The 22,739-nt window shown below is 42.5% G+C and overlaps 1 protein-coding gene across 2 annotated transcripts in view; it reads left to right on the top strand.

The window, feature by feature from the left end:
* Nucleotides 1–1,945: 1,945 nt before the first annotated feature.
* LOC141993266 (P2R1A-PPP2R2A-interacting phosphatase regulator 1-like) overlaps nt 1,946–22,739 on the top strand; it is a 28,423-nt gene continuing 7,629 nt past the window's right edge. The window contains exons 1-6 of one of the 2 annotated variants that reach the window (XM_074962731.1): nt 1,946–2,403; nt 11,788–11,866; nt 19,467–19,523; nt 21,819–21,862; nt 21,945–21,999; nt 22,556–22,648. In XM_074962731.1, coding sequence (XP_074818832.1) covers nt 1,946–2,403; nt 11,788–11,866; nt 19,467–19,523; nt 21,819–21,862; nt 21,945–21,999; nt 22,556–22,648 — 786 coding nt within the window. The remainder of the gene's footprint in view (nt 2,404–11,787; nt 11,867–19,466; nt 19,524–21,818; nt 21,863–21,944; nt 22,000–22,555; nt 22,649–22,739) is intronic. The other variant, XM_074962733.1, reaches the window with a different exon arrangement.

The following is a 22,739-nucleotide window of genomic DNA, read 5'->3' as shown; positions in this document are numbered from 1 at the left end:
AGGATCCAACCTTCTGAAGTTACAGGCAGGGAGCAGGAGCTCGCTGGAACTGCATCGGTCAAGCATAGCCCATCAATAATGGGAAGGAGGACATGTGCACACAGCAGCAGCAGCAGCAGCAGCAGTCCCCCGCACAGTAGACCACTTGATACTTGTGCTATGCCGCAAAAAGAAAAGGAGTACTTGTGGCACCTTAGAGACAAACAAATTTATTTGAGCATAAGCTTTCGTGAGCTACAGCTCACTTCATCAGATACATTCAGTGGAAAATACAGTGGGGAGATTTTATATACACAGAGAACATGAAACAATGGGTGTTACCATACACACTGTAACAAGAGTGATCAGGTAAGGCGAGCTATTACCAGCAGGCAAGCGGGGTGGGGCGGGGGAAACCTTTTGTAGTGATAATCAAGGTGGGCCATTTCCAGCAGTTGACAAGAACGCGTGAGGAACAGTGGGGGGGGGGGGGAATAAACATGGGGAAATAGTTTTATTTTGTGTAATGACACATCCACTCCCAGTCTTTATTCAAACCTAAGTTAATTGTATCCAGTTTGCAAATTAATTCCAATTCAGCAGTCTCTCGTTGGAGCCTGTTTCTGAAGTTTTTTTGTTGATGAATTGCCACTTTTAGGTCTGTAGTCGAGCGACCCAAAGAGATTGAAGTGTTCTCCGACTGGTTTTTGAATGTTATAATTCTTGACATCTGATTTGTGTCCATTTATTCTTTTACGTAGAGACTGTCCAGTTTGGCCAATGTACATGGCAGAAGGGCATTGCTGGCACATGATGGCATATATCCCATTGGTAGATGTGCAGGTGAACGAGCCTCTTATAGTGTGGCTGATGTGATTAGGCCCTATGATGGTGTCCCCTGAATAGATATGTGGACACAGTTGGCAACGGCCTTTGTTGCAAGGATAGGTTCCTGGGTTAGTGGTTCTGCTGTGTGGTGTGTGGTTGCTGGTGAGTATTTGCTTCAGGTTGGGGGGCTGTCTGTAAGCAAGGACTGGCCTGTCTCCCAAGATCTGTGAGAGTGATGGGTCATCCTTCAGGATAGGTTGTAGATCCTTGATGACGAGTTGGAGAGGTTTTAGTTGGGGGTTGAAGGTGATGGCTAGTGGTGTTCTGTTATTTTCTTTGTTGGGTCTGTCCTGTAGTAGGTGACTTCTGGGTACTCTTCTGGCTCTGTCAATCTGTTTCTTCACTTCAGCAGGTGGGTATTGTAGTTGTAAGAATGCTTGATAGAGATCTTGTAGGTGTTTGTCTCTGTCTGAGGGGTTGGAGCAAATGCGGTTGTATCGTAGAGCTTGGTTGTAGACCATGGATCGTGTGGTGTGGTCTGGATGAAAGCTGAAGGCATGTATATAGGAATAGCGGTCAGTAGGTTTCCGGTGTAGGGTGGTGTTTATGTGACCATCGCTTAGTAGCACCGTAGCATCCAGGAAGTGGATCTCTTGTGTGGACTGGTCCAGGCCGAGGTTGATGGTGGGATGGAAATTGTTGAAATCACGGTGGAATTCCTCAAGGGCTTCTTTTCCATGGGTCCAGATGATGAAGATGTCATCAATATAGCGCAAGTAGAGTAGGGGCATTAGGGGATGAGAGCTGAGGAAGCGTTGTTCTAAGTCAGCCATAAAAATGTTGGCATACTGTGGGGCCATGCGGGTACCCATAGCAGTGCCGCTGATCTGAAACGTGTGCTATTCCGTTCAGGCCCTCTGGCCCCGGCCGCGAGCAGAAGACAGGATACTCGGCTGCCTGGACCACGGATGTGACCCACAATGGCGGTCCCGATGTTCTTAACCACTTTCTCCGGGCGTTGATGTACTGCGCAGGCGCAATGGCAACTCAAACGTAGAGTGCCTCACTACGGTTACACTGCGCATGTGCTGACACCTCTTGACTCTGCTGCGTCTGTCATTTTGGGTCGCTATGGCGCATGCGTACTGCTTCCCAGCGATTCCGTGGGCCCAGTCGCTTGTTTCCCCGAGGAGGCGGCAAGGCCGGCGCCGCGCGCAGGGAGCTGAGAGGAGCCGAGGAAGCGGCGGCGGCGGCGGAGGGGGGAAGGGGCCGCCCCCTCTCGTCTCCCCAGCATGGGGCGCTGCTGGTGCCGCCCCCCTCGCCCGGCTCGCAGCGCCCCCGGGCTCTGCCTGCAGCGGCCTCTGCGGGGCCTGTAGGGGCGGCCGGGCCGGATCGGGGCGGGGGGCGGCATGAGGAGCCGCTGCGGCCGCCCCCAGTGAATGGGCCTCGCGGCGGAGCAGGAGCAGCCGGAGCCGCCGCGATGGCTCAAGAGAAAATGGAGCTGGACCTGGAGCTGCCGGCGGGGAGCGCGCCGGCCCCGAGCGACGGGGGGAGCTTGAGGAGATCGAACAGCGCCCCCCTCATCCACGGGCTGAGGTGAGCGAGACCCGGGGCGGGCCCGCCCCTCATCCCCAGGCCCGCCCCTCCCCCCGTTCCCTCATCCACGGCCTGAGGTGAGCGAGACCCGGGCCCGCCCCTCCCCCCTCATCCCCGGGCCGGGCCCGCCCCTCCCCCCATTCCCGCATCCCCGGGCCGAGGGGCGAGCGAGACCCGGGCTCCCCTCTCATCCCCCAGGCCGAGGGGCGAGCGAGACCCGGGCCTGGCACCCCTCCCCCCATCCCGTTCCTCTTCCTCCTCTCATCCCCGGGCTGAGGTGAGAGAGACCCAGGCCTGGTGCCCCTCCACCCCTCCAACCCCAGGCCTGGACTGTGGTGAGAGTTCCTCAGCTCATCTACATACTCCTCCTGTCATATTCCAGGGTGAAATGAAGAGGCCTATTCTCTGGACACAGATTTCTTGCCTCCTTTTTGCATGGCAGAGCAGGAGACATAGGTTTTGGTCCACGCATGCTTTCCAGTCCCTTCCCCAGGAGCTAATGCAGTGAGGAAGTGCCCAGGCTGGTCTCCATCTTCACCTTGCCTCCCTAAAGTGGCTGTTGGGAGCAAGCTCACTTTTGATATTTGATCATAGTTGTTCAGGTTAAATGCAGGGTTTGATTTTCCTGATGAAAGTTTAAAACACTCTCTCCCCTTGGAATGTGCTTTAATGCACTTCTCACTGACACACATGTTGTCAAATACATAACCATTCACCAGGGATCAGGAGCATATGCCCACTGCATCATCACCAAATTAGTTTTTCTGTGAGAGCCAGAGATGGAAAGAGCCAACTGGCTGACCTATCCTCAGTGGATTCCTGGACTGGATTTAATATGCAGTTTTCCACCTTAGCTGATGTAACTGGGCCCTTATGTCAAGGTATCTGCCCACTGCCATACTTCGATTTTGTTGTTTCTGAGGCAACAGCAGCTTGAGTTTCTATAAAACGTAGTGGAATACAGCTTTTCTCATACTTAAAACAGAAGCATGTTTTGTATCCAGTTGCATCTCAGTAGCTAAGCAGAGTTAATTAATATTTGGATGAGATATGCTGATGCTGCAGAAAGTGGTATTATGATTTGGTATGTTTTTCCATATGAAACTGTAGATCTACTACTAATGCTTCAGAGTGGTATCTGGTGCTCTGTTCTCTTTTGGATAAGATGTAAAACTGAGACCTTGTCCACTGTTTTGGCCCTTTTATGTGTGGAAATATGTAGGTAGCTAGTTAGAATTTGCCTGACTAGATTTTCCCTGATGTTTCAGTTAGACACTGTATTTTTTACTACTTATTCTAAACTATTTTGTAGTGGTGATACGTGGAGTTAAAACAGCTGTTGCGTTCACTTGTGGCAGTGGTGGCAGTGGTGGATGGAACAGTAATCACTCTATTTGTGTTTCAGTTTAAGATTGTAAGCGCTCTTAAGATCCTTCATGATGCAAGGCACTATACAAACGTTAGAATAATAAATTATCTGAGAAGAGTTTAGTCAAATCATGAGGGAACATTACTTACTGGGCCCTTTAACCTCTAGGGGTTTCACTTCTGCATTAAAGATGAGGACAGTTGTGTGTGGTAACAGGCCTGTTAATTTTACTTTGGACAATTGTAGCTTGTGTTGGCAAATGAAACACTATAGTGAGAGATTCAGGAACTATATTGTAGACATTAGACTACTTAAAATGCAGCCTTGTACATGTATCTTTAGTATTTTTTCTAAATTCATTTTGTAGATTATAAACATGAGATTTATAAGAAGCTATTAGTAGATGGCTAGCTCCGAGAATGGTATAAATCTTTCTACTCTTAAGGACAAAAGTTACTATAACTGGTTTAAAAAGAACAGTAAAGAATTTTGTGCTCATATTTTTTTATCCCCAGCCTTCACTTAACATTAATGATTATCATCTTATAAGTGTTTGACTCTTAGTAGTTTCTAAAATGTTTCCCATGAAAGGGAAATTCTGAGTTTTGACCAGCACTGCTGCTTGTGCAGAAAGAGTTTGCAGATCAGGGCCTTTGTGTCTAGTCTTCTGTTTAGCATTTAAATGTTAAAGAAACAAAGTCAGTAAAAGAGAAGTAGTTGGAATTGTCCAACCGTGGCCACTCTTCGGGCTCTCCATGGCCCCTTAACTGTTTTTCTCTGGGTTTTGGTTCCATTCCTAAATCTAGGATGTATTCTTTAACACCGCTGTCTGTCTACCTATAAATTAGATGCCATAGATAATTGTTCACTACTAATCTCAGCCGAGGAAAAAGCTCATCTCTAAATTTTGGGTCATAGCCCCTTTCAACTTCTCCCTGACCCACTTCCTATATCAGATGATAAATAATTAGCACATGCAAAAGAAACCGGTGAGAGGATTTTCTTCATGATTTCCTCAAGAACTGCGATTGCCAAATATAGGCAAATAAAGATGGGGTATAATTTTGGTGAAAAGGCCTGCACTGGATTCCTAATGAAGAATGGAAAGTTTCTGAAATAGCTTCTGTGAACAAGTTGATACTAGCTTTTTCCTGCAGAATGTAAAGCCTTATTTAGTAGCTTTATTTTATATTAATTTCCAACATAATGTCATTGAAAGTTATTGGAAAACAAATGGGTGTATAAATTGTAATGCTGTAAAATTCTTGTTTTGTATGTTGTTTACTACAGTTGGAATAGTTGTCATCATCAAACATTTAGATTATTAAATTTATCAATATGGAACGATCCCTGTTTGAATCTTAAATCTTTACAATTTTTTAAAGGACAACTGATCGTATGACTGAACAAACTAAAAATATTCTAAAGTTGTTTTTGTCTAACAGATACAACAAGCATTTTGAACTATGAGAGTTTCAGCTTCTGAAAATTTCTCTACTGAACTACAGCTCAGTTCCCACCTTGGAGAACAAGCTAATGCCACTGTCCAGCTTGTATTTTTAAAGACGAAAAGCTTCTTATAAGGTGCTAGTTGTGTCCATCCATTTGAGATCAGAAATTAGTTAAGATAGCAAAAGATAAAGTAGGTGACTTTTTGCACTTTGATACAAATCTCGCAATCAGGTTGACACATTCAGAAGTCAGTGGGGCTGTGTGTGGGCATGTGGACCAGATTGTAGGACTGGGCTTTAAACTATAGTATTAATTACTGTAAAAATGTGTTCAGTTCATACAGTCTGATTATTCATAAAGTGCAACGTTTTGGCTATCAGGAATGTAGGGAATGGCAGAAAAACTTGCTACTAGAGTATATTTAAAAAGAGAGCATTTTGCATTAAATAATCCAGTCCACTAATCTTAAATGAATCTGCCCTTTCTTCGAGTGATGGTCCCTGTTGTATTCCACTGTGGGTTATGCACGTGTTCCATGCACCCGGAACTGGAGAATTTAAAAGTAATGTCCGTTGGTCTGTGCATGTGCCCTGGCTCACCTCATGACTCTGACCGAGGTGATAAAAGGTGAGGCAGACTGACCGCCTCTCCAGTTCCTTCTCACTGCTGCATGGTCCAGGTTGGAACTTCTCTGTGTCCTTAGCTTCGTCTTCATCCCTTAAGATAAGATTTAGATTTGTAAATAGTTTTTAGCATCTTGTACAGTTTATAGTTTTAGTGTTTTCATAGTTTTTTGTGCTAGATTAATTGTTGGGGGAACACTCCCTCCCCTCACATCCCCCTGCCCCGTGCTGGTACTAGACTATGCCCAGGACTCTGGCTTCAAACTCTGCACTTCCTGCCCACGATCCTTCTCAGTCAGCGATGACCACCAGCACTGTGTACTGCCCCGGGGAAGCACACATCGTAGTGAGGTGCAGTATCTGCCACTCATTCCCCAGCCATATTTGACAAGGGCAAGAACTCTCCATTCAAAAACACCTCATGGAAAAGGGCCTGAGGTCTCAGTCGGATCCAGGCTGGGACTTCCCACCCACCCACATTTGCATTGGCCTAACTCAGCAAGGAGTGAGCCTCCAACACTGGTGCCAGATAATCTACCTCTACAGAACCACTGGCGAGATCTTCTCAGGAACCCAGGAAGGACTCTCATATGCATGAGATTAAGTATTCCTCGAAATCCATTTAGAAGAAGTTGGATTCAGCTCTGAGCAAGCCTGGCACCTCATCCCAAGAGGACTTAGCATGTCCTAAGTCCCAGAGGCTTGACAAGAAAGCCCATAAATATTGGGCTCCATCTGTACCAAAATGGGATCTGTAGGTACCATCATTCTTGGCACCTCCCAAACCTCAGGCTCCACTGGCACCGACATAGACCGCTCACTGCCTACCCCTGGCACCATCTTTGATAGCACCCTCTCCAGCTACAATGATCTGGGCAAAGACAACTCCTCTCACACTGGAGAGACCTGGTCCCATGCTGCTCCACAGAACATCTTCGCTTCCCCCTGATCTGGAATCCCCTCCATTGGGTCCGTTTCGTTCCAGAGATGTCATAACACCACCTGGGGAGTCGATCACTCGGAGAAGTTTATCACCCGCTCCTTCCCCGAGGTACAGCTTTCCTTCAGTAGCACCAACGGTACCACCTATGGAACAGAACTCAGCTTTCTCCTCATCAGGAGACTGATCCACCCAAGGAGCCTTCGTTTCCTTACCCTATATATCCTCCATTTCCCAAAAGACTTACACCAACTTGGGACCAAACTCTACGTTTAGCTTGGCGCTGCTGGCACCGCATGTCATGGGGGCCACCATTTCTCCCTTTCGAGACTTCCTGCTGGCCACATTGTGGGTCCTGGGACTAACACCCACCCTGCAGAGTCGATAAGGAGTCTCTTCTTGCTTCACCTTGAAGGAGGCGGTCAGATCACCCCAGGATCCTTCAGAGGAGGAAGAACAATATGCACTGGATCTGGCAGTTCCACTGGAACCAGCAAGATTACCATTTTTGTGTCCAGACAAAGCGGTAACCCCTATGTCTTCTTTCCCTCCCCCCAGAAGAATTCAGGCAGTTCCAGGATCATCTTTGTAGAGTTGCAGGTGAACTACGGATTCCTCTTGAGGATATTCAGGAATCCAAACACAAGCTCCTTGACATCCTCCACCCATCTGGATCCAACAAAATAGCACTCCCCGTTAATGAAGCTATAATGGAGTCAGCAAGATTTGGCACACCCTAGCCATTGTGCTCCCACCCCCCAAAGGGCAGAAAAACTCTTATGTGCCAGCCAAAGGGGCTAATTTCTTGTTTTCTCACCCCTCTGCCAATTCTTTGGTGGTTCAAGCAGCTTCTGAAAGGGCTAGACAGCAACACCCCTGGTTTACCACTGTGGACAAGGAGGGTAAGCACCTAGACCTACTGGGCAGAACGGTCTTCTCATTATCTGGCCTCCAGTTCAGGATAGACCACTACCAGGCACTAATGGCCAGGTATGACTTTCTGAACTACCCAAGTTTGCAGAATTAACTGACAGACTTCCACAACAGGACAGAGCTTGTTTCCAGGCTTTGATAGACTAAAGCAAACTAGTAACAAAGACTTCTCTCCAATCTGCAGTCGATGCCACTAACACATCCTCCAGAGCCATTGTTATGTACAGAAGGTCATGGCTCCCTGTGTCAGGGTTCTCTCATGAGGTCCAGAATACCATGGAGGACCTTCCCTTCAATGAATTAGTTATTCAATCAGATGAGTCATCTTGAAGGATGCTAGGGCTACCCTCCGCTCTCTGGGGTTATATACACCTGTCCCTGTGAAGAAATTCCATCGACAGTCATCTAGACCTGGACTCATGGGTTCAACAAGTTTTTATCAGAGGACCTATGAACCACCACACAAAAGGCAAAGTGTTCAAAGGACCTGCTTCCCCACATCTTCTGCAACTGGCTCAGCATCCCAATCACAACCCCACTGGCAAGGCACTATTTTTGATAGGATCTCAAGAGTTGTGAGGCATTAAGCCCAACGTTGCCCCACCTTTACACACCATTTGGAGGTCGTCTAGCACTCTTTCTCAACACCTGGAGTACAGTGACAACAGACCAGTGGGTACTGAACTTCATCCACTCTGGCTATATGATCAAGTTTGCATCCCTGCCTCCTCCACCTTTCAGGGAGCACTCTCAGGAAACTATTCTCAAGCAAGAGATTGGACTCCCTATTAGAGCAAGGAGTGATAGAACGTGTCCCTCCTCAATACCAAGAGAGCAGCTTTTACTCTTTCCTTATACCCAGAAAGAAGGATGGATGAAGACCGATTCTCAACCTCTGCTACCCATTCACTTCATTCAAGTTCACTCAGGTTTTGTATGGTCATGTAGGGCTCTATAATACCAGTCCTAGAAAAGGACATGTGGTTTACAGCTTTCGATATCAAGGATGTCTACTTTCATGTAGATATTCATGCCACTCACAGATGCTTTCTCATATTCATGATGGGCTTCGACCATTTTCAGTACAGAGAGCTCTCTTTCAGCATAGAGGCACCCCTCCTCCTCCCCCTCATCCCCCAAGTCTTCACCAAAGTATTCACAGTAGTGACCGATCACGCCAGATGCTTTGGTCTCATTGTCTTTCATTGGCAACAAAATCACCCTATCAGCAGCCTACCTTCCCAGAAAATGAAATATGCTTGCAGACACTCTCAGCAGACATTCTGCAGTCAACCATGAGTGGGAACTCCACAACTTGGTACTGCACAAAGTCTTTGATCTATGGGGAATCCCATCCAGGGATCTGTTCACCTTCGTAACAAACAGAAAATGTGTCACATACTACTCCAGACGAGCCCTAGGTCACAACTCTCCAGGCAATATTCTACTTTTTCCTTGGTCAGATCACCTGAACTATGCATTCCCTCTGCTACTGCTCCTACCAACAGGACAGGGCATGGGTTATCCTGATCTCCCCCTATTGCTCAGACAGTTTTATTTTTCAAATCTCCTGCATTTGTCATCCTGAGCACTGATGATCTCCCAACATTTCCCAAGCTACTGACCCAGAGGAATGGCAAGATCAAGCACCCCAATCCATGTTCACTTTACCTCAGGGCTTGGTTTTTGGATGATCGTCCTTAGAATGGTCATGTCCCACAGCCGTATGAGACATACTTTCTAATAGTAGGAAGGAGTCCACTAGGCAGTTTTAAGAGAGCTTCTCCCCTCGATGTAGTTAGCTACTGCCCCTTGGGGAGGTAGATTATGTCAGTGGGAGAAGCTCTCTTGTCGATGTGCTAGCTACATGGGGGGTTAGGTCGGTATAACTACATCATTGTGGTGTGGATTTTTCACATCCCTGAATGATGCAGTTATACCGTTATAGGTCTGTAGTGTAGACTTGGACTTAGTGGAGATGTTTTTCTTCTTGGGCACATCAAAGGAACATTCTTCCAGAAAATGCAGATACTCCTCTCATTTTAGTCTGTATGCTTTCTCTAAAGGCATCAGGCCTATCCCTTAGCTCCTTCTGAGTCCTCCTGACAGTGATTAATGTATACCATCTTCCTTCTCAGGGTTACTCTGTCTTCACTCACCCTCTGACCACCAGATTTTGAAAAGGCCTAATCAGAACCTTTTCACCTGTTCACAAGCCTGTTCCTCAATGGGACTTGAATCTTGTTCTCTCAGGACTCACAAGGCCACCCTTTTGAGCCCCTATCTTCCTGCTCCATGTCCCTTCTCTCCATCAAGGTTGCATTCCTTTTAGCCATCACCTCAGCCAGAAGGGTTGATGAGCTTGGAGTGATGATGGTGGAATCTGTTGACACCGTGTTCCATAAAGATAAGGTTTTGTTATGTTTACACCCCACATTCAGCCCAGAATTGTTTCTGAATTTCATTGAACCGATCAATCCATGTACCTGTGTTCTTCCCTAAACTGCATGCTTCCTTAGAGGAACAGAGACTCCATGCTCTTGATGTCTAGTGGGCCTTTTGCCTTTTACCTACACAAAACAAGCCTAATCAGGAAGTCCCAGAGACTATTCATCACTATAGCAGAAAGAATCGGGACAAGCAATCTCCACTCAGAGGATATCCAAATGGATCTCTGTCTACATTCTACTCTATCAACTATCAAACCTTCCCTGCTCCCCATAGAATAAGAACTCATTCAATGAGAGCACAAGCAGCAACTATGGCATTGCTTCAGGAGGTATCCCTTTTTGTAAAGCAGCCAGGTGGGGGCTCCATTCACACTTTTGTGAGACATACTGTGCCTTAGTCCAGGACTCCTCTGCTGATGACTCCTTTGCTCAACCCTACTGTCTACATCAGTGTTTCTCAAACTGGGGGTCCTGACCCAAAAAGGGGTCTCCAGACTATTGTGGAGGTGTCACGAGATGGTATGGTGTTGTCACCCTTACTTCTGCACTAGTGCTGGCAGAGGTGCTGCCTTCAGAGCTGGCTGGACAGAGAGTGGTGACTGCTGGCCGGGTGCTCTGCTCCAAAGGTCACCCTACTTAACGCTTTTTGAAAGGCTTCAGTGCCTTTAACTGCAATATTTTCAAAGTGGGGGCCCAGCAAAAAAAAGTTTGAGAACCCGTGGTCTACATCCTCGCTTCTTATTTACTGCTTGTTAATCACTCACTGTGGAAAACAATAGGGACCATCACTTGAAGAAGAGGTTTCTTGCGTGTAACTGGATGTTCTTTGAGATATGTGGTCCCTATCTGTATTCCACTACTTGCCCTCCTCCTCTGCTTTGGATTGCCTCTGATTCACAATAGAGAGGGAACTGGAGAGTTCCCCCTCTCTTTATCCCTTGGTCAGAGGCATGAGGTGTGATCGTGGATCAGTGGACACTACTTTCAGATTGTCCGGCTCCAAGCACATGGTGTGCACGCACAACCCACACTGAAATACAGATGGGGACCACACATATCGAAGAATCTCCAGTTACAGGTAAGTAACCTCCTCTTCATCTTTACCGAGATACCACTTCAAAAAATAATTAGGACTTTCTAAATGGATATACTGAGGGCTTAATTTAACATTTTGAGTGCTGTATCAGCACCTTGGTGAAGAGGGGTTGTAACTTATAATGTGCTCCCAGTGACAAAACTTCTGACCTGCAGTGTGATTTGTCTTTGATACCACTGGTATTGAGGCTTGCGTCAGTCCATCTATTGATTATGCGTAGTCTCAAATTCTAGTGAATGAATTGTGTTTGGTGCTAAGGACTGCATATAGAGAGCCACACTCTAAACTCATACATTTCCATAGAAGACATATATCCATACAAAATTTGCAGCCACTCTAGTGAGGACTCAGCATGATTAATGTCATTAACTGTGGTAGTTGGAACTTGTTTTGGGGAGAGAGACTTTGGGTTAAAAGAGGATGAAAGCACACACTTACATAGCTTATATTGAGGCGTTTTTTTTTAGGAGGTGAAGGAGAGGGAAATGGCTCTTAAATTTGACAAGTGTTTCTTTTCACAGTGATAATTCACAGGTGTTCCAGGCCAACATTTTGCGAACCCGCAGAAACAGTACAACAGTGATGAATCGTCATAGTCTGGTAAGAAAATGCTTAGCGCAAACATGTTGCCCACTTGTTCTTTGGGTCTAAACAGGATTAAAGATAAGAGTGTAAATTGAAAATTAACGCTACATATTTTGCAGCTGTAGTGAAATTCTTTTTAAAGATCAGCTAGCTTTAGAAAACACATTTGTGTCATTCTGAAGACAACCTAGTTCATAACTTATTTAAGCAGATGTTCTAAGATTGGATAAGAAGACCAATTTGGAAAGAGAATTGGTATATTCAGAAGTATCAGTCAGTTATTCTTAGGTCTCAATAATCTCTGCTTTGAATGTTTGTTTTTAAATAAATCCACTGACTTTACATTTATATTGCATCGTAGATTATAAACCAGAAAGGACTGTTATGATGATTTATCTGAAATATTTTTGTCCTGGACCTCCAGTAAAACATAGGCCATAGGACTTCACTGAATTAATGCCTGTTTGAACTAGAGTACGTATCTTAGAAAGCCATCCAATCTTAATTAACAAATTTCCACTATCACAATTTTGTAAACTTAAATGACTTTGTTAGTAAATGTCTGCCTCAAAATTTAGTACAATACTTATTTATGAACCCAAAGAAGATGCAACTTCTATTTTAAAATAGTGTTTCTTTTAAGTAAATCATTATAGTCTGAGTTATGGTCAAAAGGTGGTTTGGACTGATCCAGTAGTATTTTGGAGTCAGTGCTGGCATATTAAAGGATTTCTTGACCATATTGAAAGAACCACAGATACATAAATTGATGCATTTCTGGGGGGCATGGGAAGGAAAAACAGTTCTCATTTTTTTTTTAACCAAGAGGAATTTTTGCCTAGATTTAAAAAATTTAATCGAAAACTGTTACATTTCTCCTGAAATGTGTTCTAACTTTAAGAAACTGGCGTAAGTGTAGTTATATGTTGATTGCATACAGTTCACAACTAATGTACTGGACGGATGGAGTGTCTTGTGTTAATGTCAGCTTCTCTTTTTCTTACATACAGTATACAAGATGCTCACACATATGCTAACTTGATGATTGTTTGTTGCTATTTGGGTTACTTTAAGTGGAGATAACTTTTAATTCCTGTCCACCCCTTCCATACAGCCTCTCCGCCCACAAAAAAACTAAAATTCCATTTCAAAACTAGGCCAAACAACTGGTGTGGAGAGGATTTGTTTTTGTAGTAGTCTTGAGATCCTTTATTTAAAGGCCTCAACAGATGAGCATAACATAAAAGCAATGTGCCTGCCGCTTAAGAAACAAAACATGATGTAGTGCCAGTAACACTGTAATTATGGTTGAGGAAACATTTAGTCAGAAGCCTTTTCTATTCAGGCATTTGTTTGAAGTTAAATTTTAGGCTGAAATTTCTATCCTTGCTTTCAGACCAAAAATAAATTGCTTTCCTTTCCAGCAGTTCACTTGGTTTTGCTTCGGTATTGAAGAGATTCACTTAACCAGTGGTTAGCAAGAGTCAGCACTTACAAAGAGGGCAGTAGCCCTTTAAGAAAAACAGTTTTGAAACACTAAAGTTCTTTTTCGGTTGACCTGGATACAAAGCCAAAGAGGCGCAAGTGGAGTGATCTAGTTCCTTAGTCTGTCCTGAAGATTAACTGAACTAAAGATATTTCATGTACTTCATAGAAGTTACCTTTTTGATTTTGTTACTTTTTTTTTTAATAAGATCTACAGTGGTTTAGAAAAGGGTATTGTTGCCCTCACAAGTGACCCAAAACATGAAGATGAAGCAGGCAATATAAACAAGGTTGGGGAGCGAAGAAAAGTGACTGTTAGCAATGGACCGTCACACCAACAGCAGTAGTAAAAATATTCCAGAGAATGAGGTATCTGCTTACTTAGTAAAAGACAGATATTTCCCAGGAAAGGGAGAGATGATAATTGAGAGTATATGCAAGAAGTAAGAAAGAACTGTGAAAGGCAAGGAAACACGTAATTGTTTTTTGGATTGAGAGCCCATTTCCCTGGCTGGGAGCAGAGTAGCCTTGCAGGAAAAGGGCATAACGTACTCCTTATTAAGGCCAATAGCCCTACATCATGGCCAGAGAAGAGGTCTAAAGCAGGTCACCAATTCAGCTGAAGAATCCTCTCTCCAGTCATGCACATCTGGTATTGCTGGGGATCTCACATCCTTCCTTACACCTTCAGAGTGCCATACACTAGGAGTGTCTCACCCCCATTCATTATGCTCTACCAGTCTGGCCATGCACAGTAGGAATTGGTTGGAATCTAGCTCAGAAATCACGGGAGTTGGTTAAGATGTATGCAGTCCTTGTAGTGTATGGTGGAGCACACTTGAGTGTACAGTATGACACTATATGCTGTCTTTCCAAGCCCCATTCATATCTTTAATATTACCCTTTATTTTAAAGGTATTAGTTTAAAAGGAATCTAAAATCTATAAATCCCATTCGATAAAGTTTCCTCTTTCCTTCACCCCTCCCCTCAACCTGCCTTTTGTCATAAACTGATAATCTTAAAGTGTTAATCTTACTTAAAAGGTTGAGGTGGGAACCCTAAAGCAACTCCTTGTTCACTTTAGGACTTTTCTGTTCAGGAAATTAGCTAGGGTTTAAATTTAGAGCAGAACAGCTATTCTACACCATTTTCCTATGTGGACACTCTTATTTTGCATTAAGGGCACGTCTACACTACCGCTTGAGTCAATGTAATTTACATCGCTCGAGGTGTGAAAAAGACACCCCCGCACCCCCCCGAGTAATGCAAGTTATATGCTCTCCTGCCAAAATAGCTTCCACCTCTTGCAGAAGTGGCGTAATTATGCTGACGGGAGAGTGCTCTCCCGTCGGCATAGAGCATTTTCACCAGAGGCGCTACTGCCCTAAGAAACCAGTGCAGAATAACTATTCCCAGCTTTTTTCTTGTGTATACATCGTCTTAGGCCTGGTCTACACTACAGAGTTAGTTCAACATAGGGCAGCTTGACCTAACTATGTCAGTGTCTACACTACAGCCTTGCACCCACCAATATAAGTGCCCTACTACACCAACATATTAACTCCATCTCGATGAGAAGCATAGTGCTTATGTCGGTGTAATTAGGGTGACACAGTGTTTGTGTAGACACTGCGTGCTGTTAGCTGTCATTTTCAGTTTCACAGCAGGAGCCTACCAGCCTTTCTTGTTGATTTCACAGCTTCAGCTGTGAGCCCCTCTCTCTGAGCCTGAGGCAGCAGTGAAATTGTCAAGAAAGGCTGGTTGTCTCCCTGCTGTGAACCCTACATGGGGCTCACAGCTCAGACTGTCACCTTGAGACAGCCAAGCTCCCAGCAGGGAGCTCGGTGGGGAGCTGCAAGCCCGCGCTCTCAGACCTCAATGATGCCCCTCTTTAGTCAGTGCAAGCACTTCTGGTGCTACTGACAGATGGAGGGTAGTGTACCACTGTACTACTGACAGAAGGAGGGTAGTGTTGACCTGAAAAACCACAGTAATTACTGTGGTGGCTGTATGTGGAGTTAAGTCGACTTAAGTTTGTAGTGTAGACATGCCCTTAGAAACAGTGTGGCTATGAAGGTCCACAGCTCTGATTAAGTGGGTCAGGCTGTTTTGATATGAAGTAGGCTGAATTGGGGTATGGTTTAGGGCTACCAATTTGGCTTTTAAGTAAAGTTAACATTTTAAAGCTCTCAAGAGAAGCATCATTGCTGGCAAAGTAAGAGATGGGAGAAGAAAAGGAGGGAGTGGGGGGCAATTGCAGTTTTAAATTGTCCCTACCAGAGGATCCCAGATGACAATAGGTGGCCAGAAACTGCTGATTAAACTCCCCTTTTCTAGGACAAAAATCAGATCAGTAGCTAATCAATGTTGCTACTGAAATGTCATTGGATCTCAGGTCTATAAAGATGGGACTCAACTAATCCAGAATACTTTAAAGGAAAAAAAGCAAGTTATTAAGAGTAGTGTTCATCTTTTTTTCTAGCACTCTTATTGTTCTGTTATGAAGTAATCTTTTTCAGCGGACATTGCATAAAACCCTAAAACTTGTGTTTTTAAAAAGATTTGAAAAAGAAGCGTAACATGAAGGAGCTATATTCTATTAATAAACCAGCCAGGGTGTGCATTAAAGCACTACTAATGTACTTTTCTAATGGCAGAACCAGTAATGTAGAAACTTGCATCATATGGTGGCTTATTACAGTGGTTGAGAATAGTAGGTGATGTAGGTATAGTCTTAGGTTGCATGGGGAAATGTTTTTTTAAAAATACTAAACAGGGTTAACTTTAATGGGGTGTTTAATGATTTTTTAAAAAGTACTTTCTTCCTTTCATAAAATTAACCTTTGGAATTCAGAAAAGTTCATCCAAGTTTTCATGCAAATTAAATTTTAGTAGTGAGGGAAAAGTGGGTCTGAGAATGTGACTGTATTTTAATTTTAATCATGTAGTCAATGTGTTTTTAATACTATATTAACACTTTTGGCATATTAAGAAGATTTAAGTTCCTTCTGATTGAGGTGCAGTCAGTAACCCTGTCTGCCTAGTTTGTGTTAGTCTGCTGTTAAGGAAACAGTTCGGAGTATGTCTAGAATTATAATCAGGGCTTCTCATGCTTTGATTGTGCTTCCATACAAAATTCCAGTCCCATCTCTGTGGGTGTGGAGATACCACAGCTAGGAGGCTAACTGCAACACCCTCTGACCTCTCCTGATCTCTTTGCCTGCACCCACCTCCACCTCTCAGACCTCAAGCCATCGTCTCTCTTAGGGTGGAACACACTCTTAGACCAGGCATATTGGGCTGCAGTTCCCAGATACTAACCAGGACTACATCGGCAGCTCTGAGTTATGTTCAGTGGGCTCGTCCAGATTATTAGGACCAGAGTTTTGTTCATAGTTTTTAACTGTAAATAATAAATTGCAAGTTCATTAATTCAGTCTGGAGTGGTCATTAGGAGACAGTGAAATAGAGCACTGAGCCGATATGCTCGTGGCATCCTATGTTGCTCAGCAGGTGGGCTTCTGTATTCTGTACCAGTTGAAACTTTTTCAGGGCAAGTAGCTACATTTCTACATAGGAGTTTCAAGCTGTGAGGTCACAAAAATGTATTCCACTTATCCAGGTCCAAATTTGATAAATGAGCTGTTGTCTTGCGGTTCTCTGCAGATGGAAGAAAATCTTTCACAGTTGTAGCTATTTGAAAATTCAGTGGTATTGAAGTCCAAAAGGAGCTCTTATTTATTATTAAACTCTTTTTCAATCATTTTTTCTTATAACAAACCAAATAAATTCTAAGTTCCAGTGTATAAAACAAGTAAACCAGCACTATACATCCGAAAAGAGAAGACCAAGACGTTTACATAATGCTTGAATTCAGCTTTAACATTTGATACTATTGCTGTCTGAACATCAAAAGGTCACAGGGTGGATAGGACACCCTGACATGAATCCATTAATTCCTCTCAAACCCAGCCCAAAGGATTATAATGGGAAACTGGTTCCTCCACCTCTGGAGCCCTCACCTTGGAGTTCCTCATAACTCACTGATCTGTTCTCTGGCCTAAAATGTGATGATTGAGAGTGAGTGGTTCAGAGCACTGAGTTGACAGTTGAAACTGGAGACTTTTCTCTGTGAACTCTGTGACCAGCTAACTTGAAAATGAAAATTAGATGCTGGGCAGTAATTTGTGAAGTCAGTTGCACTGAGCAGTGGTTTTAAATTCTAGGTTAGTAGCAGGATTTTGCATCTTTCACCAGCCAGGAGCTTCAGAGTTGCAAGTGGTAACCCAAATTACCATTAATGCTTTTGTGGAAATGTTTGTTGGCATTTATTACGCTACCTTCCTTTAATTCTTTGTTGATTGAGTCCTGCTTCCAGGACTAGTTGTGAGCAGGCTGTTTTGTTGGTCTTGTGTTCAGCTTATTGTCTTGAGAGACCATCTCTTAAATATGCTCATTCCCCAAGCAAGTAGTGCATGCTGCTTGGATTGAGTGTATGGAGTCCAAGTTTATAAAGCAAACAGTAAAAGTTCTATTCTCTGTGTGACTTTTCTAAAAACAGGAGGATCTCCGAAGAAGAGCAGTGTCTGGCTCAAAAGCTTGTCTCTCTGACCAACAGAAGTTTATCTAATAAAAGATATTATTACCTCACTCACCTTGTGTTTCTAGGAGGATCAATTTGCATTCTCCATGGCACTAATTGAAATAGGATACAGCTAGCTGGTGATTGAATGCTGATCCACATCCTGTAGCTTTGGACTTGTAGAAAACTTAAGGCATGTTTTGTGTGAAACTGAGGAAGCCCACTATCTGCAGGGTGGAGTTTAATTACTAGAAAGTGCATGTAATTTATGCTATGTGATTCCCTTTACTTTTCACCTGGCAGTTTCCATGCAGTCTGAAAGAATGAAGCCCTCACCCCTGTAACACTCATCCTCATTACAAAGCCACAATACAACGTGGCAAGGTTGATCTTTGTTCAAAAGAAATAGGTCATTAGCAGAACTGTGTGATTCATGCCTAAGCCTTCTGGTCCCTGGTGGTCATGAGCACCATAAATTACTCAAATGTGTAATGGTAAGGGAAAGAGAGTAACTCAATAATTGATTCAACATAAATTTGCTTGTAACTAATTGTAGTATGTAGTGGTGGATTAAGAAATTCCAATAAAAAGATTTAATAAGAAAGACCTGTCCCACAACTTGAGAATGTCTATGCTGAGAATCATCATGAAAGTTTTGCTTTCTTTGATGAACTACAGTAAGTTGTTGGCTCAATACCTAGGAGTTAATACATTTATCATTTTTATCAAACTAGCAGTCAACTCAAGTATAAAACTAAAGAATCTAGAGTCCCTAGAGTGTGGCTTGTCTCTGCCAGATTGACTTTGTACTTGATCCTTCAGATTTTTCCTTGTTAATAGAAAATGTTTATGGGTTTTGTTTTTTATTTGTCCTATGCAGCAGCAAAGGAGAAAATGGTAACAGAGTGCTCAAAGGCACTCCTACTCAGAGAAGCCATTTCACGCTCCTATTTTAACTTTGTCATTTTAAGCTGTTGAGGGCAGAAGAGCTGGAGAAATATTTTCACTCTCCTTACACTTCAGTGGCCGAATCTCTCTTGCTCTTCCATGTCAAAAATATTCATCTGCAGGCAGAGACCAGCCCTGGAAAACTCCTGCTCAGTAGATTTTTATTTTTAGCATTATGAGCAACGTACAACAGCTTTAAGATGGAAGTGCTTATGCTACTTTACCTATTGTGCTGTTGCAACCACGATGGGTGGCCAGTATTGCCAATACAGTTTGTGGAAGGTGAGGGTTTTTAGTAGTGTGAGACTGAAGTGGGATGGAGGTTGGCACGCAATAATTAGGAGTCATTTCTAAGCTCAGCAATTTCATAATGAAATAGTCTAGTGCTCTCACTTATAGAACTAATATACACTTATAATTGTATGCAAAATGTATTGCATTTAACATATGCAAAGTGTGTTAGATGCTATTTTGGTGATATTGAAGTGGCTGTTATCTTTTTGAGAATGAAATAACATATTAGAAAAAAAAATAGTGTCTAACCTCCCTGATTTTGCAGTTTTTAAAAATGTTTCAGCTGTATGGTGTTTGTTTTGCAGTTGGTGCCATCATCTCCTGTTCGTGTTCCTAGCAGCCGCCTTCATCAAATCAAACAGGTAAGAGATGATTCTAGCTGTGTTTTGTAAATAACAAGACATATAAAGATTGCTTTATTGGCTTTACACAAGCTGGTGTATCCTACTAATGATCACTGATGACTTCACTTGGAAGTAATAGCTGATTTGTAAAGAGTGTTCAGCAAAAATCTGTCAATTCAAGGTGCAGTTTGAATCAGTTTCCAGAGATACAAAAGTTTACAGAAAATATAGAATGTGTCCTAATATATTATACTGAAACCAGGATTTTGTCCTGTTTATAAAAGTGGTTAGCCATCAGACATCTTTCTCGCCACAAAGAAAGCTGGTGGTCCCTATCTCTTGCAGCCCCATTTCCAATCTAGAACTTAGAGTCAGTTGCATTTTTCTGGGCTCAGATATACTGTCTGCCTTCCTCCCAACTGAATTGTGCATAACCATAAATGATATTCATTGGAGTCTGTGGTGTTCTAATCTCAGTCTCCATGATCGGGCAAACCTAAAAGTTTTGTGTAGTGCAGCATGGCACACTGTATTTAATCAGTCAGAGAAACTGACAGGAGATATACCAATGTTCAGCACAGAAGCAGCTGGGTGCAGCGCCCATCAGGTTAAGAAGGTTGCTGCTGATTGGTGCATGTTAAGCTTGGAGACTCTCAAAGCTGACAAGCTAATGTGAAGTTGAGGGATATCAAGATAATGGTATACAGTCCCACAACTTCACACTTTCTGAACCACCTAATCTTCCTTCTTGTGAAACATTGGTGGTGCTGAGTTGTCCACTTTTTGTTAAAAAAACAAAAAACCCCGGTTACCATACCTTCCCCAAATGTATTAATGCAGTAAGTGCATTAAAATGGTGAAGTAAGAATGCACTTCTGTTTTGAATACAAGCCTGTTTCTCAAAGTACAGTTAGATTTAATACAAAAACAGTTATCTTGGTTTTCTTTTGGAAGAAGAGGAAGAATCATAAAATGTAAATTTCCAGAAGGAAACCTCTAATAGTACAAACTCTATTATAGGGATTTAAGCTGTTAAAATAAATGTTTAGTTAAAGCTGTGCCATATGATAGGCTCCCTTTTAAAGTCTCATTTTGGAAAACACATGATTTCCAAATGCTTGTAAATCTTGTGACTTTTATTTTTCTCACTTTGTAAAAGCAATTTAACTCTCCAGGCATTATATTTCCAGGGTACGTGTTGCAAGTGGTTGAAGGTACTTGGTCTCCAGCTTCCTGCCTCCTCAAACACTTGAGGCACATAGTAATCCTGAAGAAATGCACTGCCTGTTTCATTTTTATTGTGTAATTTATTCATTTACTAGCATTAACAAGGACAAGGAGTCATCAGAGAGTTCCTTTTATTCTTAATATAGGAAAGGACTAATGTTAATATGTACACACAAATGGGATGGAAGGGAGGTGCAGGGATGGCACAATATATGTTACTTCATATTTGACACTGTATTTCTATTAAAACTTCAAGCTATAAAATGGTATAGTAATTGTTTGTTTGCTAACTTTCAGATTTTGGGGAATTTGAGTCCTACATTTTTGCATAGTCATAGTAATTATTCCATATAAAAACTCCATTAAAATAGTTTGTGAATCACTGAAGGCTAAAATTAAATCAGGATATGTCAGAGTTAAAGCTGCACTCCTTGAAAATATGTATTACGATAGGAGGAGCTTGACAAACGCATTAATGGGTGTTAGGCACTTAGCATCTGTTTGTGCCTTTTAAAAAAAACCTTCTTCATAGTCTTCAATTACATAGACTGCATCATTCAATGCCTAGGATGCCAGCAAGCAGTGGATGAATCATCTAACATATATTTATTCCTCCTCTGTTCAATAAGTGGATCCCTACCATGTTTCACTGCACACTGTCCAATCTATGCATTGAATGAGTTCTGAGGAATGGTACATGCTTGTGTATTTAAAAACAGTATTGTAATGCATGCATACATACAAGGAGTGAATTAAGTTTGTGCATGCAATTTATTTTTCTTTAAAAAAAATGCTTTGTTTTGCTATCTTAATACATTTTAACAAGTTTTTTTTGTAGAATTTCTTAGTTTTTTAGAAGAAACAATAAAAAATTCCATAATGTGGAACAATTTGCTAACCATCAGTAAAATGCTCTGTTCTGCACAAGTTGCACACTCACTGGGTATGCTAATGGTGTATGGAATGAGATGAGATGCCCATCCAGATTGTGACCTGAAGAGGAAGAGTTTGTCTGAATCGTTTTAGCAAAAGAAAGCTCTATAAAACAACTCTTAACTGTTTCTCTCTTACATTAATATTTTTCAGGAAGAAGGAATGGATTTGATGAACAGAGAAACAGTACATGAACGGTGAGTGTTAGTATGCAAATGAGAATACCTAAACTCTGTGTCTCTAGGCCAGTGATGATGGATTTTTTTTTCTTCTTTACAGGGAAGTGCAAACAGCAATGCAGATCAGCCAGTCATGGGAGGAAAGCTTGAGCCTGGTAATGTGTTTATGCTTTAGATTTGAGTTTCTGTCTTCAGTATTCTGACATCTCATATTGCTGCATTTTGTTGTCCATAGTATCTTAAATTTCTTTTAGAGGAAAGTCAAACAGATTAGGCTTGCTGTTCAACATCAAATTGTTTGTCTAGTAACACACTTTTTATTGCTGCCTTTATAACAAGTTTTGTACTAATAAGGTATGAAATCACCAGTAGCTCAATGACACATGGCTGTCACTACAGCTATTGGACATAGTTTTTCCTGATGTGTCAAAAGGTAGTTCTATTCACGTCTATGTCTTTCTGTTTTATAGATACTTTAATATCGGCACATAACGCTTAACATTATTTTTTTTGTCAAAAGTATGAAATTTGTTTTCTACGTAGTCATAGTAACAAATTCTTACATGTAGCCATTTGTGAGGCTGACTTGCATCATGTGGTTCCATTCCACAACAAAGCAATGCTTTGTATAATATTTAATGTATATCCTGGCCCTTGAAAATATTGCATTAAAGCAATTGGCTGTAATTACATGATCTGTTATACTTATAGAGTGACAATGATTTTGAGAAATCATCCTCTCCCAAGCAAATAGACTTTGTCCCAGTTTCTCCAGCTCCTTCACCCACCAAAGGAATAGGGAAGGTAAGAAAAATAAAGTGGTAGAGGTCTTCCTTCATGAGTACTGATAGTTAGGATTTTGTTTAGCACTAACATTAGCAAGGGATGAAACTTC

Source organism: Natator depressus, chromosome 9 (genome assembly GCF_965152275.1).
Source record: "Natator depressus isolate rNatDep1 chromosome 9, rNatDep2.hap1, whole genome shotgun sequence".
Lineage (NCBI taxonomy): Eukaryota > Metazoa > Chordata > Testudines > Cheloniidae > Natator > Natator depressus.
The sequence above is the reverse complement of the archived record's forward strand: the minus strand, read 5'-3'. Positions and strand labels throughout refer to the sequence as shown.